Below are 18,311 nucleotides of genomic sequence, written 5' to 3'. Positions count from 1 at the left end.
AAATGTATGAAAATAGGCAAATGTTAACTGATTTCATTTTTCCTCCCTCTGTCATTACAAGTAATACTACAGAGGCCATGTTATGCACGTTCTTGCTACCATGATCGTCACCTTGTGAATTATTCCCTAAGATTAAATTTCAAGGAATAGAATTACTGGGTCCATCAGTGTAGACGTGTTTATAGCTGCTTATGTATATTGTCAATTTGCTTTCCAGAGAAATTATATAAATGTGAAAGTATAGTAACGTTTCAGGGTATATAGTCAGAGGAATCATAAAACAAGGGAAATCTAACATGAAAATTACTTCAGAAAGACACTTTTTAAAAATGTTTATTTTTGAGAGAGAGAGGGAATGCAGGCAGGGGAGGGGCAGAGAGAGAAGGGGACCAAGGATCTGAAGTGGCTGTGCCGACAGCATCGAACCCGATGTGGGGCTCGAACTCGTGAACCATGAGATCATGACCTGAGCCGAAGCTGGACGCTCAACTGACTGAGCCACCCAGGTGCCCCATAGAAAGACACTTAAAAAATTAATCAGAGGGGCGCCTCGGTGGCTCAGTCGGTTAAGCGTCCGACTTCGGCTCAGGTCACGGTCTCGTGGTCTGTGAGTTCGAGCCCCGCGTCGGGCTCTGTGCTGACCGCTCAGAGCCTGGAGCCTGTTTCAGATTCTGTGTCTCCCTCTCTCTCTGACCCTCCCCCGTTCATGCTCTGTCTCTCTCTGTCTCAAAAATAAATAAACGTTAAAAAAAAAATTAATCAGAAATGTAAAGTTGCAGTTGTTAGCTCCACCTGCTTTTTTTTTCATCAAACCAATGCTGATACTTGCCTGATAATACATCAGAGCAACTTCACTATTATGTGCAGCTGGCTTCTCTTCTGAATGTTGTAGCTTATATATTATTATATATTTAGGATATCGTTCTTGCATCAAACCCTTTCTTCTGCTAACTGCCATTCAACAGTTAACTAGAATTGCTAAAAGCACTCATATTGATTTTTCCTTTACAGGCCCGGGATGGCCACGCCACTTACTTGAGATTCATTATTATATCAGCCTTTGATCATTTTGCATCTGTGCATAGTGTTTCTGCAGAGGGAATAGCAGTCTCAAATCTTTCTTAGTCATTATAACAAAATACACTTGCATGGTTTTTTAACAATACATTTATTTAAACATGAAGTTGTCATTGACATACTTTATTAAAGGGACTTGTATCGATCTGTTTCAGTTTTTATTTTCTCTTCACCATTTTGTGCAAAGGAATTGGTTCATTAGTCAGAAGTGTTGGCCACCATGTAGGCTATAAGAAAGCTCTCACTTCTATATACAGCTTAACAAAGGAAATGACTATATGTGAAAACTTAACTGATAATCCGTGGTGTCCTCACAACATCTAACAGGATGCCTCTCAGATATCAATGCATTAATTTTTTTTTAGGTTCAGTGCATTAATTTTTTAACTGATGAAAAGGGCTAAGTGAGCAATATAGACACGGAATGTATGAATTCAGAAAAGAGAAAGTACTTATGGGAAGGTTTCATGGAGGCGACATGAGCTGGGTCTTGTAGAACAAATAATTTATTTCTTTTAATTTTATTTTGCCTTGATTTGAAAATCTCAGGGAAGAATTAGGAAAAACATTATCGGACTTCCCATAGACAACCATATTGATATTATTTGATTTTTTGGATAAGTTGGGGAGGTAAGGAATAAAATAAGACAGACTAGAGGGAAATAAAACTTCTCTGGATGTACTTTATTATATAGTTTGACTTTGAAAACATAAATAACCAATATAGCCAAAAAGTAAAAAAAGAAAATCCAGAATATTGAAAAAAAAAACAAATGCGTAAACCTAATGTTATCTCAGGTTGATAAACACATAGAAACAATGGCATTAGAACATAGTGTTTTGCCTGTGGGGTTCGTATTAGTTTCTTGGGGCTGCCATAATAATGTGCGACAAATTGGGTGGTTTAAAACAATAGAAATTTAGTCTCTCACGGCTCAGGAGGCTACGAGTCAGAAATGAAGGAATTGACAGTGTTTGTTCTTACTGGGGGTTCTGAGGGAGAATCTGTTCTATGCCTTTCTCTTAGTTTCTGGTGTTTCTGGAAATCCTTGGCTTGTAGCACCGCAGCTCCCTTTGCCTCTGTCATCATATGGCATGCTCTCTGTATATCTTCACATCATTCTCCCTCTGTGCATATCTGTTTCTGTGTGTCTTCTTATAAGGACATCAGTCCCATATTGAATTAGGGTCCACCCTACTCCAGTGTGACCTCATCTTAACTAATTACATCTGCAACGGATTTTCAAGTAAAGTCACATTGAAGGATTAAGACTTCAACATGTCTTTTTAGAGACCGTTCAACCCACAACACAATCTTAGTGAAATATCTTTATGATAGTTAATTTTGTGTATTATCTTGACTGGGCCACAATGCCCAGATATTTGTTCAAACATTCTGAATGTTTTGTGTGTGGGGGTTTTTCTTGAATGAGATTCACATTTAAATTGGTGGACTTTGAGTAAAGCAGGTTGCCCTCCATAATGTGGGTGGACCTCACCCAATCAGTTGAAGACCTTAATAGAACAAAGACTGACCTTTCCCAGGCAAGAAAGAATTCTGCCAGTGGACAGCTTTCGGACTTGTACTACAACATTAGCTCTTCCCTGGGTCTCCAGCCTGTCAGCCAACCCTACAGATTTTGGACTTGGAAGACTTCATAATCATATGAGCCAATTTCTTAAAATCAATCTCCCCCCCCATTATTATCTGTGTGTGTGTGTGTATGTGCGTGTGTGTATATATATATATATATATATATATATATATATATATATACACATACATATATATACACACACATATACATACATATACATACACACACACACACACACATGATGGGAGGAGAGGGAGGTGGTGGCTATTACTGCTATAATCTACTACAATTAAACACTGTATGCCCCCTGATGTGATGCAACATGAAGCACACAGGCCAGCCTCCGAAGTCCTCATGCCAAAATTACTGAGCCTAAATCGAGTCAAGTTCTAGAGTTCACTTCCATTTCCAGGAAACACGAGGGATGGATAAACAAGTAAAATGACACCAAAAGGAAGCAAATAGACTAGAGGCCATTTTGTAGCTCACTGAAAAGTGCAGAGCTGCGCCTTCCCTGCACAAGGTAAGATATGCTTCCTGGCCTTCTTTGCTTGGGTAGGGCCATGTGACCAATTGTGGGTGATGAGATGAGGGGAAAGTGATTGCTAGGCCGAGCATTTAATTGCCTGCATGAGACACTTCAAAGCTCTTTTTTTTTTTCTCTGTCACAACGACCGGCCGTGACGTTCTACACAGTAACTACTTCATCAGTCTGGGTCTGGAAGTGAGCCTGGTGATGGCAGGTAGCAGACCTCTCAGCCAGTGTGAGATGGACATACAGAAGGAAAAATAAAGGTTCATCGTTTTAAGTCCGTGAAATTTGGAGTATAACCTGTCCTGTCCTGACCGATTCACAGACAAATCTAGAATGTGGCTTATCCCACAGAGCAAGTGACCTGGTTTCTTCAAGTCAGTGGCCTGAAAAATGGTAATTAATTAAGGGAGGGGGTCCACTCTAGATTCAAAAAGGCATGAGAGTCCCAAAAACTTCATGCCGTGTGTAGATCATGTTCGGATCTGATTTGAGCAAACCAACTGAAAGTAAGACATTTTAAAGACAATTGAGGACATACTCTTACAGATTGGGTGTTACTGTTCATTTCGCTAGGTGTGTTACTGGCATCATGCTTAGGCAAGAATGCTCATACTTTTCAGAGATGCGTATAGACGTATGTGGGGGTAAAATGACATATCTGGAATTTGCTTTAAAATACTTCAGCAGATTTTTTTAAGGGAAATGGCATTAGTTGAAACAAATATGGCCATAAATTGTTAGATCTGGGTGGTGGATATATGGGGGGGGGGGCACTTCACTGTACCCATCTCTTTATCTTCGTGTGTGCTTGACATTCTCCATAATAGAAAAATAAAAATCATTAATGCTACTGAGGGTATCTCTGTGCTGCCCCTCAGATGATTTCCTTAGAAGAGATTCCCAGCGGAAACTGGTCAAAATTAGGCTCTTAACTACTTTCTGATAAACTACTTACCACGATTTGTTGCACAAATTTACTTTTAGAAAGGTAAGTTTCAAATAAATGGAGGAGAGTAAGAAAGGTATTTCAAGAGCAACGTTGGTGTGATCGGCAATGTGAAGATGAGCACTCTCTGATCAAACACATTTGGAGAGTGATGAGGATTTAAGTCTGACTAGGGCAGAGAATGAGACGAAAACCATACAGATCACAGACAGCCTTTAATGTTCTCAAATAGTTTCCCCTAACACTGGAGCCACGTAAGGTTTTTGAGAAGGAAGGTGACTCAGAGCAATTGTGTTCCTGTTCAATAAAATGAAATGCTAAGGATTCTCTTTTGGCCACTTTCCTAAACTGAAATGTCAATGATTCTTTGCGTAAGAAGGGCTCACAGATTGCTGGAAGGGATCTCCAGAGGTTGTCTGATTGATCTCTTTGGCACAGACCTAGTAAATTATCTCTAAGTCTTTTTTCTCGGTTTCTGTCTTCCGCGGATGCAGACAGCAAGTTATCAGTGTTAGTGCTTGTCTTACCACTTTATGATACTTAAAAACAGCATATTCTTTAACCTGCGTTTTCCTGGGCTTTAAAAACTCATTTCATCCTTATAAAAACCTCTCCAAGTTTCAAGCAATAGGTATAATAATATGTGGCTTTATCTTTTTTCCTCCTCACTGCTGAACCCCATCATCTTTTCAAAGTATCATTTGTCCCCAGGTGGCTTCTCTATCCCCCTCATCCCTCATTTGGATTTACCTCCACCTACCCACTGACTCCTGACTCCCATTGTGCTGTGTGTGCTATGCGATCTGGACCTTTGAGTCTGCCTTCTCTTTCCTTTCCTTAGGTATCTGTACAGCTAGCTTCCTCATGGACTTCAGATCCTTACACCAAATCTCAGTGAGGCCTTCCCTGGCGTCCTGTGTCTCACCATCCTGGCCATCTCCCACCCACACCACCCACACACACCACTGCAACATGAACACATTCAGTCTTCCTTCCCTGTGTTTTTCTCCTGTGTTCTGGGACTAGCCACCCTGTGTCCTATGCTTCAGGGGTTCTGGTACCTTACTCCTCTTTTCTCACTAAAATTCAACTTAGATTTTCCCCCCTTCAACCATATCCCAAGCGAGCTTTGAAAGATGAGGTCAGTGCAGCCTCCTTTCAGGTGTAAATATCTTGGGTAGGGTCTCGATTGAATTGCCCTTGGCTCCCACAAGCCGTCAGGGACGGCCCTACCTATTACTATACATATTTTTTTCTTTTCTTTTTTTTTAAGTTTATTTATTTTGAGAGAATGAGAGAGAGAGCAGGGGAGGGACGGAATGAGAGGGAGAGAGGGAATCCCAAGCTGACTCTGTATGGTCAGCCCGACGTAGGGCTCAAACTCACAAACTGTGAAATCATGACCTGAGCCAAAACTAAGAGTCGGACGATGACTGAGCCAGCCAGGTGCCCCACACATATTTTTTTCTTATTTCTCATGTATATCGTATTTGTTGTGTCTTTCCCTCACTAGCATGTAAGTTCCACAGGGCAGAGAACTTTTGTTTCTTTTGTTTATGACTGTATCCTCAGGCCCTCGTGCCTGGCACATAGATTTTCAATGAATATTTTCAATAAATAAACAATGTTCATTTGTTTGCATATCTCTGTCTCTATACTATAACATCCTTGAGGAGTTTTTAATAAAGCTAGCTAATAAAGTACCCATTTTTGGATCATTTACCGTGGGCCAGTGCCTACTACAGTGCCAAGTTAAACAACCAATCAATTTATTTAAAGGGATGGATTTTTTAAAAAGTAAAAATCTAGGGGCGCCTGGGTGACTCGTTGGTTAAGTGTCTGACTCTTTTTTTTTAATTGTTTTTTAATATTTATTTATTTGTTTTTGAGAGAGAGAGAGAGCAAGCAGGGGAGAGGCAGAGAGAGAGGGAGACAGAATCTGAAGCAGGCTCCACACTGTCAGCACAGAGCCCAACATGGGGCTTGAACCCACGAACCGCAAGATCATGACCTGAGCTGAAACCAAGAGTTGGACGCTTAACCGACTGAGCCACCCAGGCGCCCCGTGTGTCTAACTCTTGATTTCAGCTCAGGTCATGATCTCACGGTTCGTGAGTTCAAGCCCTGTATCGGGCTCTGCGCTGATAGTGTGGAGCCTGCGTGGGATTCTGTCTCCCTCCCTCTTTCTCTGCCCCTCCCCCACTCGTGCCGTCTCTGTCTCTCAAAATAAATAAACAAAACAAAACTAAAAATCTAATGACGTTTTATGATATAAATACTCAAACAGGGCAAAGAAATATTACACAAATGAAAATTCTTGCATCTCTCACTCATTTATGCAGACTTTTAACAAGCATTGCAGTTCTGAGTCCTGTCTCAGGAATTCCCCTCCATGGGGGGCATCCTTTGGGAGCTCCACCTTCTAAGGTGATGCTCCAACAGCCCGTTGTAGCTGATAGCAAGCCCCCTAAAAATAGCATGTGGCAGTGTGAGAAGTTTTATGCGTATAGCTTTTGACACAAATTCCATTTATAGGAATACATGCTAATGAAAGAATCAGATCAGTGACAAATGAACCAAGATTTATAGCAATGCTGTTTACAGGACAGAAAACTGGAAACAACAGTGCATCCATACATTAGAAAGCAAATATATAGACATCAAATATACTTTATAATGGGATATAAATCATTTATAAATATAGGATGGATACTTCTGGTTAAAGATGGTGGCAGAAAGAGATTTTTACTCTGTCTCCTTTTTCAAAACACATATTCACAACAAAAGAATTATAAAAAGAATTTCATCTTCAAGGAAATAATTACGACCTCTAACTGGAAAGGATTTTCACCACATACAGTGAAATCGGGATTTTGGTGAAAAGGAAGCTGAGAACAGCCATGCTTTACCGGAACTAGAGACTTTTCTTGAACATGTCACAGACATGAAATGCTTATTCAACATTTTTTTTTTCTATTAGACTCAAGCCATCTCAGCCCTCAGGTAGCTTCAGAGGAGGGGGAATGTCCCCAGAGGGCTAAGGTTAATAAACTCCAAATGGCAGCGGAGATGGAACTGAAGGAGAGACAGGCAGGACACAGCAGAGGAGGTGCTGGAGGAAGCATGGTGAAGGCGGGCTGCCGTAAGAAAATCCAGCAGGCTGGGGGCTTAAACAGACATTTATTTTCTCACACTTCTGGAGACTGAAAGGCCAAGCTCAGAGTGCCAGCATCGTTGGTTTCTGGTGAGACCTCTCTTCCTGGCTTGTACACGGCCACCATCTTCCTATGTGCTCACATGACCTCTTCTCTGTCCACAGCGGGAAAGTGAGCTCTCTGGTGTCTGTTCTTAAAAGGACACTGATCCTATTGTACCATTGCCCTTGCCTGACCTCATTTAACATTACTAATTTTTTTTAATGTTTATTTTTGAGAAACAGAGAGAGACAGAGCAGGGGAGGGACAGAGAGAGAGGGAGACACAGAATGTGAAGCAGGCTCCAGGCTCTGAGCTGTCAGCACAGAGCCTGACGCGGGGCTCGAACTCGTGAGCCGTGATATCATGACCTAAGCCGAAGTCGGACACTCAACCAACTGAGCCACCCAGGCTCCCCTCATTTAACCTTAATTACCACCTCTATGCCCTGTCTCCAAATAGAGTCACCCTGGGGGTTAGAGCTACAACCTATGAATTCAGTGCGTAAGAGGTGGTGAGAAGGCAGTTAAAGCAGAGAGTGTGACTGAGGGGATTTCTATGAGCACTGTTGCAAAGGAGGTAGTAAACTTAATAAGAGGGTATCTAAGACTGCTAATCTATTTTTTAATTTGAATTTATTGTTTAATTTACGTCCAAGTTAGTTAGCATATGGTGCAGCAATGATTTCAGGAATAGGTTCCATAATGCCCCTTACCCATCCCCCCTCCCACACCCCCTCTGGCAACCCTCTGTTTGTTCTCTATATTTAAGAGTGCCTTATGTTTTGTCCCCCTCCCTATTTTTATATTATTTTTGCTTCCCTTCCCTTCTGTTCATCTGTTTTGTATCTTAAATTCCTCATATGAGTGAAGTCATGTGATACTTGTCTTTCTCTGACTAATTTTGCTTAGCATAATACCCTCCAGTTCCATCCCCGTAGTTGCAGATGGCAAGATTTCCTTCTTTTTGATAGCCGAGTAATACTCCACTGTATATATGTATACCACATCTTCTTTATCCATTCATCCATCGATGGACATTGGGCTCTTTCCATACTTTGGCTGTTGTTGATAGTGCTGCTATAAACATCGGGGTGCATGTGCCCCTTTGAAACAGCACACCTGTATCCCTTGGATAAATACCTAGTAGTGCAATTGCTGTTAAGACCGCTAACCTAAATGAAAGTTGCAGATAGCCCCAGCTTACTCCATCCTTCTACACTCTGTTCCAGCAAATAACATGCCCCATTAAAGAAGAGTAATCAGAAAAGACCCAGAAGGGTACCGCTTTAGGTCAGGTTCTCTAGAAACAGAGCCCAAAACAGAGATTCTTGCAGGAGCGATTTACTGAATGAGTGCTGTCAGGAAGCAGGATATGCCAGGAGGGGAAAGCTAATCCAAGATATGGCTTCAGCCGAAGCCCCAGCCTGATCCCATAGGGAGCTCTGGACCATGAGTGGCACCAGAGAGGTATACTCCCCACCATGAGGCAAAGGACCAGGACTTTGTGCTTCAAATGCATCAATCATGGGCCACCTCAGGAATTGCTGGGTAACACGGCTCCTGTCACTTGAGGGCACTTGTCAGGAGAAAGGGCATCTGTGAGGAACCAATACAGCAGCTGGCAGATGGGTGCATTGGCTTGGTGAGAGGGACCAGGGTGGATCACCAACAACATCCAGTATCTCAGTGCTCCTCAAACTGTGGTCCCTGAAACAGCAGCATCAGCCTCCATCTGAGAACTTGTTAGAAACTCAGATTTCCTAGCCCCCCCCTCCCCCCCCCCCCCGCAGATCTGTTGAATCAGAAATACTGGGGGGTGAGACCCATGAATCTATTTTAACAAGCCCTCCAGGGAATTTTAATGCATGCCGAAGCTTGAGAACCACCACACTGTAGAGAATGATGACTAGAAACTAAAAGACATTGGAGGAAAAAAACAGAAAAATGAAGCGGCTATACAACACATGTTGCAAAAGAAATGAAAGAACACAAGAACTGAGGCCCATGGAAAACAAAAAGCTCAAAGAAGAGATACAAGGATTTAAAGAAAAAATTATAAGGCACGGAAGATGAACAGTGAGCTGCCAGAGCTAATAAAAGAAATGGAAGAGAAAAATAAAACCATTTCAGAGGTAAAGCCACATAAGAAACAAAGGGATGATGATGGTAGTTGCAACAGTCAGCATTCAGTTAGGACCCTAGAATCACCCCAGATACGTATTTAAAGCGGAGAGGGAAATAGTGCAGGGAATCTGTTACAAAATGTTGAAGAGGCTGGGAAAACAAACAGGAGGTAGGAATGTAACCCAACGTTGGCACCCATGAGCCACACTCACTATTGACCAGCAGAGGCACCATCACTGTCTCTGAACAGAAGCCACCCGCTGCCGTGGTGATAAGACAGCCACAGTGCACGGTCCCCTTCCATCCCTGTAGCCAGATATGGGAAAAATGGCTTCTCCCTTCTACCCACCTTCGAATCTCCCACCAGCGCTTCCCAGTGGCAGAACCTAAGCAGAACACAGTCAGTCTTCAGGCTTCCAGGTCCCTGAAATCCAGAGGAGAGGGTGCGCAGATGGGAATGGGTGAGAACCAATAAACTTTATCTGGCTCAATAATAAACCCAGTTTAGGAAGAATCCGGGTCAGAGGAGAGAGATTGAGAAAAATCATGGAATGAAATAGAACACAGATTTAAAAAATAGTTACAGAGAATAGCTATGGAAGAAAAGGGATACAGCATACCTAATTATAGTTCCTAAGAGAGGAGGACAAAATACAACAGAAAAGATGTTCCAGGCAACTGAAGAGAATGTCCTTGAAATTAAAAAAAAAAAAAAAAAAAAAAAAAAGAAGAAGAATTAAAGCTTAAGACCAGAAGAGGATGTTATATGTGCCTTAGTTGTTTAGACTAGCATAACAAGAATGCCATATGCTGGGTGGCTTATAGACAACAGAAATTTATTTCTTACAGTTCCAGAGTCTAGAAGTCTGAGATCGGGGTGCCAGCAAGGTCAGGTGAGGGCCCTCTTCTGGGGTTGCAGACTTCTCGTGTCCTCACATGGTGGAAGGAGACAAGCTAGCTCTCTGGGGCCTCTTTTATAAACACGCTAATCTCATCCCAAAGGGGTCCGTCCCGAAGGATGATTCATTCTGCATTCCACCCAGGACTGCCCTGATACTATCACGCTGGGCTTTCGGGTTTAGCATATGGATCTGGCAGGGGTGGGGGGACACCACCATTCAGACTATAGCGGTATTACAGGACATTTCGATACTAGAACAATCACCACTGGACTATGTCTTGGTGAAGTTACTGAACCTCAAGTATAAAGAAAGAATCTGACAGGTTTGGGGCAGAATAAAAGCAATTCAGGCAGGAAGTGCTAGGAGTAATCAGGCTGGCCTCACACTTGTCTTCTCAGGACTTCTAGACAACAGTGGAGCTATATCTGCAAATCTCTGAGGTAAAGAGACTGAAACACAAGAGTCTAAAACCCAGCCAGGTATCCTGCAGGCTTACAGACAATAGACTGGCGGCTGCAAATATGCAAGACTTCATTCGGGGAATACAAGACCCATGTGCTTTTCTTGAAAAACCTACTTGAGACTTTTTTTTTCTAGAGAGAGCAAGGGGGGAGGGGCAGAGGGAGAGAGAGGACCCCAAGCAGGCTCCACATTGAGTGTGGAGCCCCACGTGGGGTTTGAGCCTGGAATCCTGACCTGAGCTGAAATCAAGAGTCAGGCACTCAACCGACTGAGCCACCCAAGCGCCCCCGACTTGAGACTTTCAGTGATGTAATCTATATGGCAAAATAGGTATCCTGAATCCTTCCTCAGTCGAACCCCTAACTATGCTGGATGAAATGTATTAACATACATTCTTAAATTCATGGCTGAGCTTACCAGAAATGAAATAGTCTGTGGCCAGTTCAGCAGAATTAGAGTTGAGTCCAAACCTCTTGAGTCCCCTGCACTTGGTCTTTTTTCCATCTTTGCCGTGTAGGTTTCTCTGCTTTAACACCCTCTTCCCTTTCCGTGTTCTCCAGGTTTCCGTTCCGGAAGGCCTGGACCTCCTTGAGGACCAAGCCCGAATGCCCCCACCTATGACAGGCTTTCCAGACCCACCCAGCTCCAAGGGATTGCTCTCTCCTCTATACTCCCAGATCAGTCTTTTTTTTTTTTTTTAAGTTTATTTATTTTTTAAAGAAAGGAACGGAGATAGAGTGCAAGCAGGGGAGGGGCAGAGAGAGAGGGAGACACAGAATCCGAAGCAGGCTCCAGGCTCCGAGCTGTCAGCACAAAGCCCAACACGGGGCTCAAACCCACGAACGGTGAGATCATGACCTGAGCCGAAGTCGGACGCTCAACCGACTGAGCCACCCAGGCGCCCCTGATCAGTTAGTCTTAGCTGTCCCCATCGTATTTGCTTTGAGTTTCGGTCATTGCCATGTATGCCTAGTCGCCCACGAGGTTAAGCTGCTGGAGAACAATATAGCTGGACCTTGTCCATCTATGCATTTCTTAGCACCCAGAAAAGACTCAGTGCTCAATGTCTGAAGCATTTAACTGAAGAGAATTGAATTGGCACGCTTGGGGTCTATTTTAACATTCTAAAACCTCCTCAGTTCCAGCCACTATTGTTCACTGAAAACTGGGAGCTTTCTGTGCATTTAGAGGCATGAATCGGGGGACCATCTGGGAAGTGGTTCAGAGGAGCATGGCCTTAGCTGCTGTCTCCTTTTGTGGAACTTGGTACTTAGGAAGGACAGTGCTCGGCTGTGCGTTAGCCCCGCCATTTTCCCAGCTACTCATTCTCTGTCTAACCTCACAAATTTATGCCAGCATTGCTTTGGCAGGGTGAAGAATTTTTATCCAGTGTCCCTACTGTCATGCCTTCCCTCCATCCCCCACTCCCTGAAAAGGGGGCCCAAGGAGGCAGTTGTGAAATAACAATAATAATGGCCAACACATCCATGGCATATTCTCCAAGGCAGGGACAGTGCTTTACTCTTTCCGAGAGTAGCATTTTCTGAGTGCTTTACTCATGAATCGTGTATGCAGCAGGCACTGTTGATATCCCATTTTATAGTTCAAGATACCAAGGCAGCTTAGCCAAAGTCCCACAGCTAGCGGGGAGCAGAGCCAGGACTCTGGCTTGAACTTAGAGATGGGGTTTGAATCTCTGTGGGTTACTTACTAGTTCTGAGACCTTTCACAAGTTACTTAACTCTGAGCCTTGAGTTCCTCATCTACAAAATGGGGATAATAATTTCCTCTTTGAAATATATGAAGATTAAGTGAGTTAACATATCTGAAAGTGGGTAGCTGGTAGATGATTAGAGATAACTTTAAAAAAAAATAAAATAGCAATGTTAATAGTATTAACATTGTGGCAACTAAGGCAGAGCCAAAGAGAATGTTTTCATGTTAGAAAAATGTCTCCCGGGGCACCTGGGTGGCTCAGTCAGTTGGGTGTCCGACTTCGGGTCAGGTCATGATCTTGCTGCTTGTGGGTTCGAGCCCCACTTCAGGCTCTGTGCTGACAGCTGGGAGCCTGGAGCCTGCTTCAGGTTCTGTGTCTCCCTCTCTCTCTGCCCCTCCCCTGCTCATACTCTGTCTCTTTCTCTCCCTCAAAAACAAATAAAACATTTAAAAAAATTAAAAAGAAAAAGGAAAAATGTCTCCCAAGTCCATTCTTTTATGTCATGTTGTGAAGGTAGCTTGATTCCAATGTGAATCAAAATTTTTTTTTCTTTAAAGGCAACGCCCCTGGACCAAATGAGGCACTTCCAGCATATGGTATTTTTGCTGATCAGATCACACTGGGCTATAATTAAAGCTGAAACAGGCTGACACAAATTGGAAAAGAAAATATAAAGATCACACCGAAGCCATCCCAAATAGCCTGAGATGTTTTAATCATTCTGTATTAGCTTTACTGCATCTTAAAACATTTTCGTTCAAGTCAAGTCACAGCTGTGTGCACTTTAGACTGTGGCCGTCATAGACAAACGTGAAAAGAAGCAGAGTTAAAACAGATGAATACCAATGGTTATCCATGAGTCTGATGTAATGTAACACAAATGACCATTAGGAGACTTGCAAAGAAATCAGAGAAACAATTTCAAATACGAGCTTCCGCATCAATGAACGACAGCTTTCAATTCCTCATCTCTCTCTCCACAACAGGAGTTCTCCCCATGCTTGGTTCTAAAAACCAATTTAGTGTCTTAGATGATCAGTTCCATAAACGGCAAATTTGGTAGAATGAATTTACCTGACGTGAGGACTGCCGTATGTAACCACTTGGTATCAGAGTGGCTGGAGATGGGGACCACGTGCAATGAATGTGTTCTCTGCCGTGGGGGCAGCATTGACATTCTGTACAGTCTTTAACATTCAGCTCACTTGCTGCTTCGTTTTCTGACTGCAGTTGTTCGGCTAGATCAGACAGCTCTGAGCTAGTAGTTCAGCTGGGGATACAGGTCAAGAGGTAACAGCCACATGGGCTGGGGGGAGAGCGAGGACTTGAGGAGCCCTCCTGCTGATCACCTAGGGCTGGGGGATCTGCCCAGACTAACTGTGGAGCTTTTCCAGAACAGCGCGAACTTCCTCTGGATGGTAGTTCCAAGGGCCAGGTTTACCCTGCAAGAGAGATAAATCAGCATTCCCAGATTTCCGACTTGCAGGAATTAGCTGATCTGGAGCTTAGCTGAGAGAACTGGGCTGGTGATAGCTACATGGGAGTTGTCAGGATGGTGTAGACAATGGCAGATGCAACCATAAAGCGGATGGGATCACCCAGGGGGAGAGTGTGGAATGGCACTCACATTTAATGGGCAGACTGGACGAGAAGTCTGAGGAGAACCAGAGGGGGTAAAGTGAATAGTTTCAAAGGAGAAAGGGGTCTCTACAAATAAGCTGTTCTTCCATAAATTCTTCCATAATTTAGATAGGCGTTATCTTCTCTATCCATCAGAACCACCTCTGCCTCTCCAATCCCCATGCCCTAGTTCAGCCCTCTTCATTCCCTACTTGGGCAGCCATCCCACCTCCTGACTATCCCCAGTCCTCAGTCCCTGCCCCCTCCAGTCAATGCCTCACCCTATTGCCAGTGATCTTTCTAAAATACAGATCTAGTCATGCCTGTCTCCTGCTCAAAACTCCCACTGGCTCTCCTCTGCCCTAAGAGGTAGGCTGGACTCCTTGGCCCGGAAGGAGCCCCAGTCACCTAAATGCCCCGACTCTCCATTCACACCCTGCCCTAACATGCCTCAGTGCCTTTGCTCACCTTCTTCCCTATATTTGCCATGATTTTCACTCACCGTGCTCATGTGGCTGGCTTCCTGGCCTTTAAGCCTCAAGCAACTGTCACCACCTCTAAAGAGCCTACCTCTCTTCCTCAGGGGTCAGGAAATTTATAGTCTGAGAGCCAAATGTGTCCTGATGCTCACACTCTTCCATTTACATACTGTCTATGCTGTTTTTGTGCTCGGACAGCAGGATTGAATGGTTGTCACCGGGATTATTTGGTCCACAAAGTCAAAAATATTTATAGTCTGGCCCTTTGCAGAAAAGGTTTGCTGATCCCTGCTCTGGAGTGTCACAGCACTTGGGACACTGGAGCACTCTATGTGTGTCCTCCTCATCCTCCAGACTGTGAGCACCTCCAAGTAAGGGGTGGGCCATTTTCAAATCGTTTTTGTGTTGCCAGCCCTTGCACGGGGCCTAACCCTGCTTGGCCTCCATCGTGCCATCTTAGAGCCATGTCTCTGGGGAGGAGAAAGGAAGAAGGACCTGAATTCTTGTCCTGTGGCCCTTGGCACCCTGGGGATTCATCTGCAAATTGTTGCTCATTTTACCCGTGTAAGTAGGGCCAGCTTGACACGTGGGCAGGGGAGCATCCACATGGTTGGGCTTCATGTGCTCTCCAAGGCTTGAAACCCCTAAGGCAGCTATAAAACAGTTTCCGCCCTCTCAGGGGAGGCCAACAGTGCCCGAGTGGTCAGAGGCTGTGCTTACACCCCCCTCCCTGGCCAGGCCGGAAGTCCTAATGGGGACACAATCACCAGAAAGGAAGCCAGGACTCAATTCCTGCCTTGAACCCCTGCTTTGGCATTTTCAGCTCTTAACTACAGGGTTTGCTCTCTTCCCCCTGCTACAACCCCCACCAGGTTCAGGCCGGCCTCGGAGATTAGCAGCTTCAGACCCTCCCACTCCTGGCCTGTCCCATTCAAAGGATTTAGAACTGAAATCAGAGCCTTGCGCAGTGTGACCTTGGGCAAGTCAATGTCCTCCGAGCATTGTTTAGGAAATGGAAACTACATCCTCTCATTCAGCTTCAAACTGAACTAGGGCTGGGCCAGTCTTCTGGGTGTAGAAGGCAGCCAGGAGGCTGCGGCTCCAGTCCAAATGCTAGGGACAGGAAAGTCCCATTATTTCACCTCCCGTGAGGTGGGGGGCCAGAACCTCCATTTTGCAGAAGAGGAAAGGGAAACTCCAAGACAGGAAAGGACTTGCCCCCGGTCACATGCCGGTAAATGGCTGGGCAACAACTTGAATGCTGATCTGCCTGATACGAAGCCCTTTCCGCCCTCACCCACCCTGGGCCCCTTGCCCCCGGGCACCACCTTATAGAGGATCCTGCCCGCCTGGAGCACATAGAGCCTCTCGGGCAGCGCTGCGTAGAGCCGGCTGCTTTGGTTCTTCATTGTGTCTACCACCACAGGGCACTGGGGGCTCCTGTCCAGCAGCAAGCAGGCTGCCTGCAGGCGGTCCTGGAGATTCCGATGATTCCTGATGTTCACGTTGTTCTTGAAAGCCCAGCCGTCTGCAAAAGAAAGGATGGGCAGCGGGCCTCACAGGCATGGCGCATATTTTCCGCAGATTAAATACCCCCATCCCCATCCCCACCCCTTTTTAACGGAGGGTCCCAGATGAGCCCTTGACCATGATTTGGCCCAGTGTCCTATTATGTGTGAATGCATGAGATCACATAGGGAGATACTGACTGACCCAAAAACAAAGCCTAGGGCTCCTGACTCCCAGACCTCAGCTCTTCAGCATGAGAGAGTCCAGTAGGCCAGTGCTTCCCGAATTTGAATGTGCATTTGATCCTCATGAGGGCCTTGTTAAAGGAACATCCTGATTCGGTCTGTCTGGGGTGGCACTGAGAGTCTAGCTGGTGCTTAGGAGGCCAAGGCTGCTTGCTCCCTGGACCACACTCTGAGAGGCAAGGGTCTAGAGCAGTTCTCTGCAGCCATTCCGTCCAGACGAGCAGTGCTGGCCTCACCTGGGGCTTTATTGCTAATTCTCAGGCCGCATCCTAGACTGACCGGGAATGGGGCCCACCAATGTGTTTTCACAGCCTTCCAAATGATTCTAACGCACACACTGAAGTCTGAGAACTACTATCCAGAATCTAGACAATCTCCCTCTTCTAATTATTCTCCACCAGAATGTTCTTTCCAAAATGCAAACCTGACCATGGCATTCTCCGGCCGTGGCTTTTCATGGCTCCCTGTCATCCTCGGGATAGATCTCCCCAGTGACCTGGCCCGACTCACCTACATTCCTCCAGCCTCTGCTCCAGCCAGGTGGGTGAAACAGCTGGGACCCCTTGACCCACAACCCCCAAGCTGCCTCTCACTTCCACCCTCTTCATCACGGTGCCGCCTTCACCCACGGTGTGAGGGCAACAGAACCTTCTCTTTCCTATGACTTCTGGCACTGCTGCTGGTGGGCTGTCCGGACAGCCCCAGGGTGCCTGCCACTCAGGGTGAGCCGACAGCCAAGTACAACTGCCAGCCTGGCAGTGACCTTACTTTCAACTCCTCCTAAGAAGTATTCCTGCCTCCCTCCTGATCTTGCTCCTCTCTAACCCATCATCCAAAGATCTCTGGCAATGCTACCAACACAAAATGTAATCAGATTTGTTTCTCTGCTTACAAACCAGTTACAGGACCGGCTCCTTGGCATAGTGTGTAATGATCCCGTCCATCTCTCTCCATGCGTACTTCCGGTCACGGCTCCCTGTCCTCCCACGTCTAGCTGAAGTGAATCCTCCTCAAATGATGCCGCCCCCTCTCTTCCCTGTCTCCTTACCATCTCTTCCACATTTGAGATCCTACCTGTCCTTTTAAGGCTCACCTTGGGGCATTTAGGTGGCCCAGTCGGTTAAGCGTCTGACTTCAGCTCAGGTCATGATCTCACAGCTTGTGAGTTCAAGCCCCACATCCGGCTCTGTGCTGACACAGCTCGGAGCCTGGAGCCTGCTTCGGATTCTGTGTCTCCCTCTCTCTCTGCCCCTCCCCTGAGACCGCTCAGTCTCTGTCTCTCTCTCTTTCAAAAATAAATAAACATTAAAAAAATTAAGAGGCTCACCTCTACCACGGTGCTTCTCAACGTTGGGACTATTGACATTTGGTGGGGGGGGGGTGCCATCCTGAGTGTTCCCCGATGTTGAGCAGCATCTTTGGCCTCTACTCACTAGGTGTCAGCACCGCTCTGACAATTTGTGACAACCAAAAACATCTCCAGACATTGCCAAATACCCCTTGGGGGACAAAACCACCCTCAGTTGAGAACCACTCAACTGTCTTCCAGGAAGCCTTCCCTGACACACTCAGCTGTATGATATCGGGCAGGGTCTTGAAATCTCTTTAAAAATTTTTTTTAATGCTTATTTATTTTGCAGAGAGAGAGAGACAGACAGAGCATGAGCAAGTGAAGGGGCAGGGAAAGAGGGAGGTGCAGAATCCGAAGCAGGTTCCAGGCTCTGTGCTGTCAGCACACAGCCCAATGCAGGGCTCGAACCCATAAGCCGTGAGATCATGACCTGAGCTGAAGTTGGATGCTCAACCAACTGAGCCTCCCAGGCACCCCTGAAATCTCTTTAAATTCTCAGCTTCCCCATATGTTATGGAATTAATAGAACCTATGTTGCAGATGGCTGTGC

General features: G+C 45.3%; 2 protein-coding genes across 13 annotated transcripts in view; one reads left to right on the top strand and one right to left on the bottom strand.

Annotated features, from left to right (window-relative positions):
* The window catches only part of IFT25 (intraflagellar transport 25), a 41,766-nt gene extending 28,436 nt beyond the window's left edge, over window positions 1-13,330 (top strand). For 7 of the 8 annotated variants that reach the window (XM_053214069.1, XM_053214070.1, XM_053214073.1 and 4 more), the window contains 2 exons: window positions 11,401-11,523; window positions 13,120-13,330. In XM_053214069.1, coding sequence (XP_053070044.1) covers window positions 11,401-11,523; window positions 13,120-13,191 — 195 coding nt within the window. In that variant the 3' untranslated portion in view covers window positions 13,192-13,330. Of the gene's footprint in view, window positions 1-1,011; window positions 1,223-11,400; window positions 11,524-13,119 lie in introns of those variants that run through there. The other variant, XM_053214066.1, reaches the window with a different exon arrangement.
* DIO1 (iodothyronine deiodinase 1) overlaps window positions 13,256-18,311 on the bottom strand; it is a 40,928-nt gene continuing 35,872 nt past the window's right edge. For all 5 annotated transcript variants that reach the window (XM_015072374.3, XM_015072373.3, XM_053214074.1 and 2 more), the window contains 2 exons: window positions 15,985-16,184; window positions 13,256-13,999 (listed from right to left, as the gene is read on the bottom strand). In XM_015072374.3, the coding sequence (XP_014927860.1) occupies window positions 13,931-13,999; window positions 15,985-16,184 (269 nt within the window). In that variant the 3' untranslated portion in view covers window positions 13,256-13,930. The remainder of the gene's footprint in view (window positions 14,000-15,984; window positions 16,185-18,311) is intronic.

The sequence above is a fragment of the Acinonyx jubatus genome, chromosome C1 (assembly GCF_027475565.1).
Source record: "Acinonyx jubatus isolate Ajub_Pintada_27869175 chromosome C1, VMU_Ajub_asm_v1.0, whole genome shotgun sequence".
NCBI classification, from domain to species: Eukaryota; Metazoa; Chordata; class Mammalia; order Carnivora; family Felidae; genus Acinonyx; species Acinonyx jubatus.
This window is presented reverse-complemented; position numbering and strand designations above follow the sequence as displayed.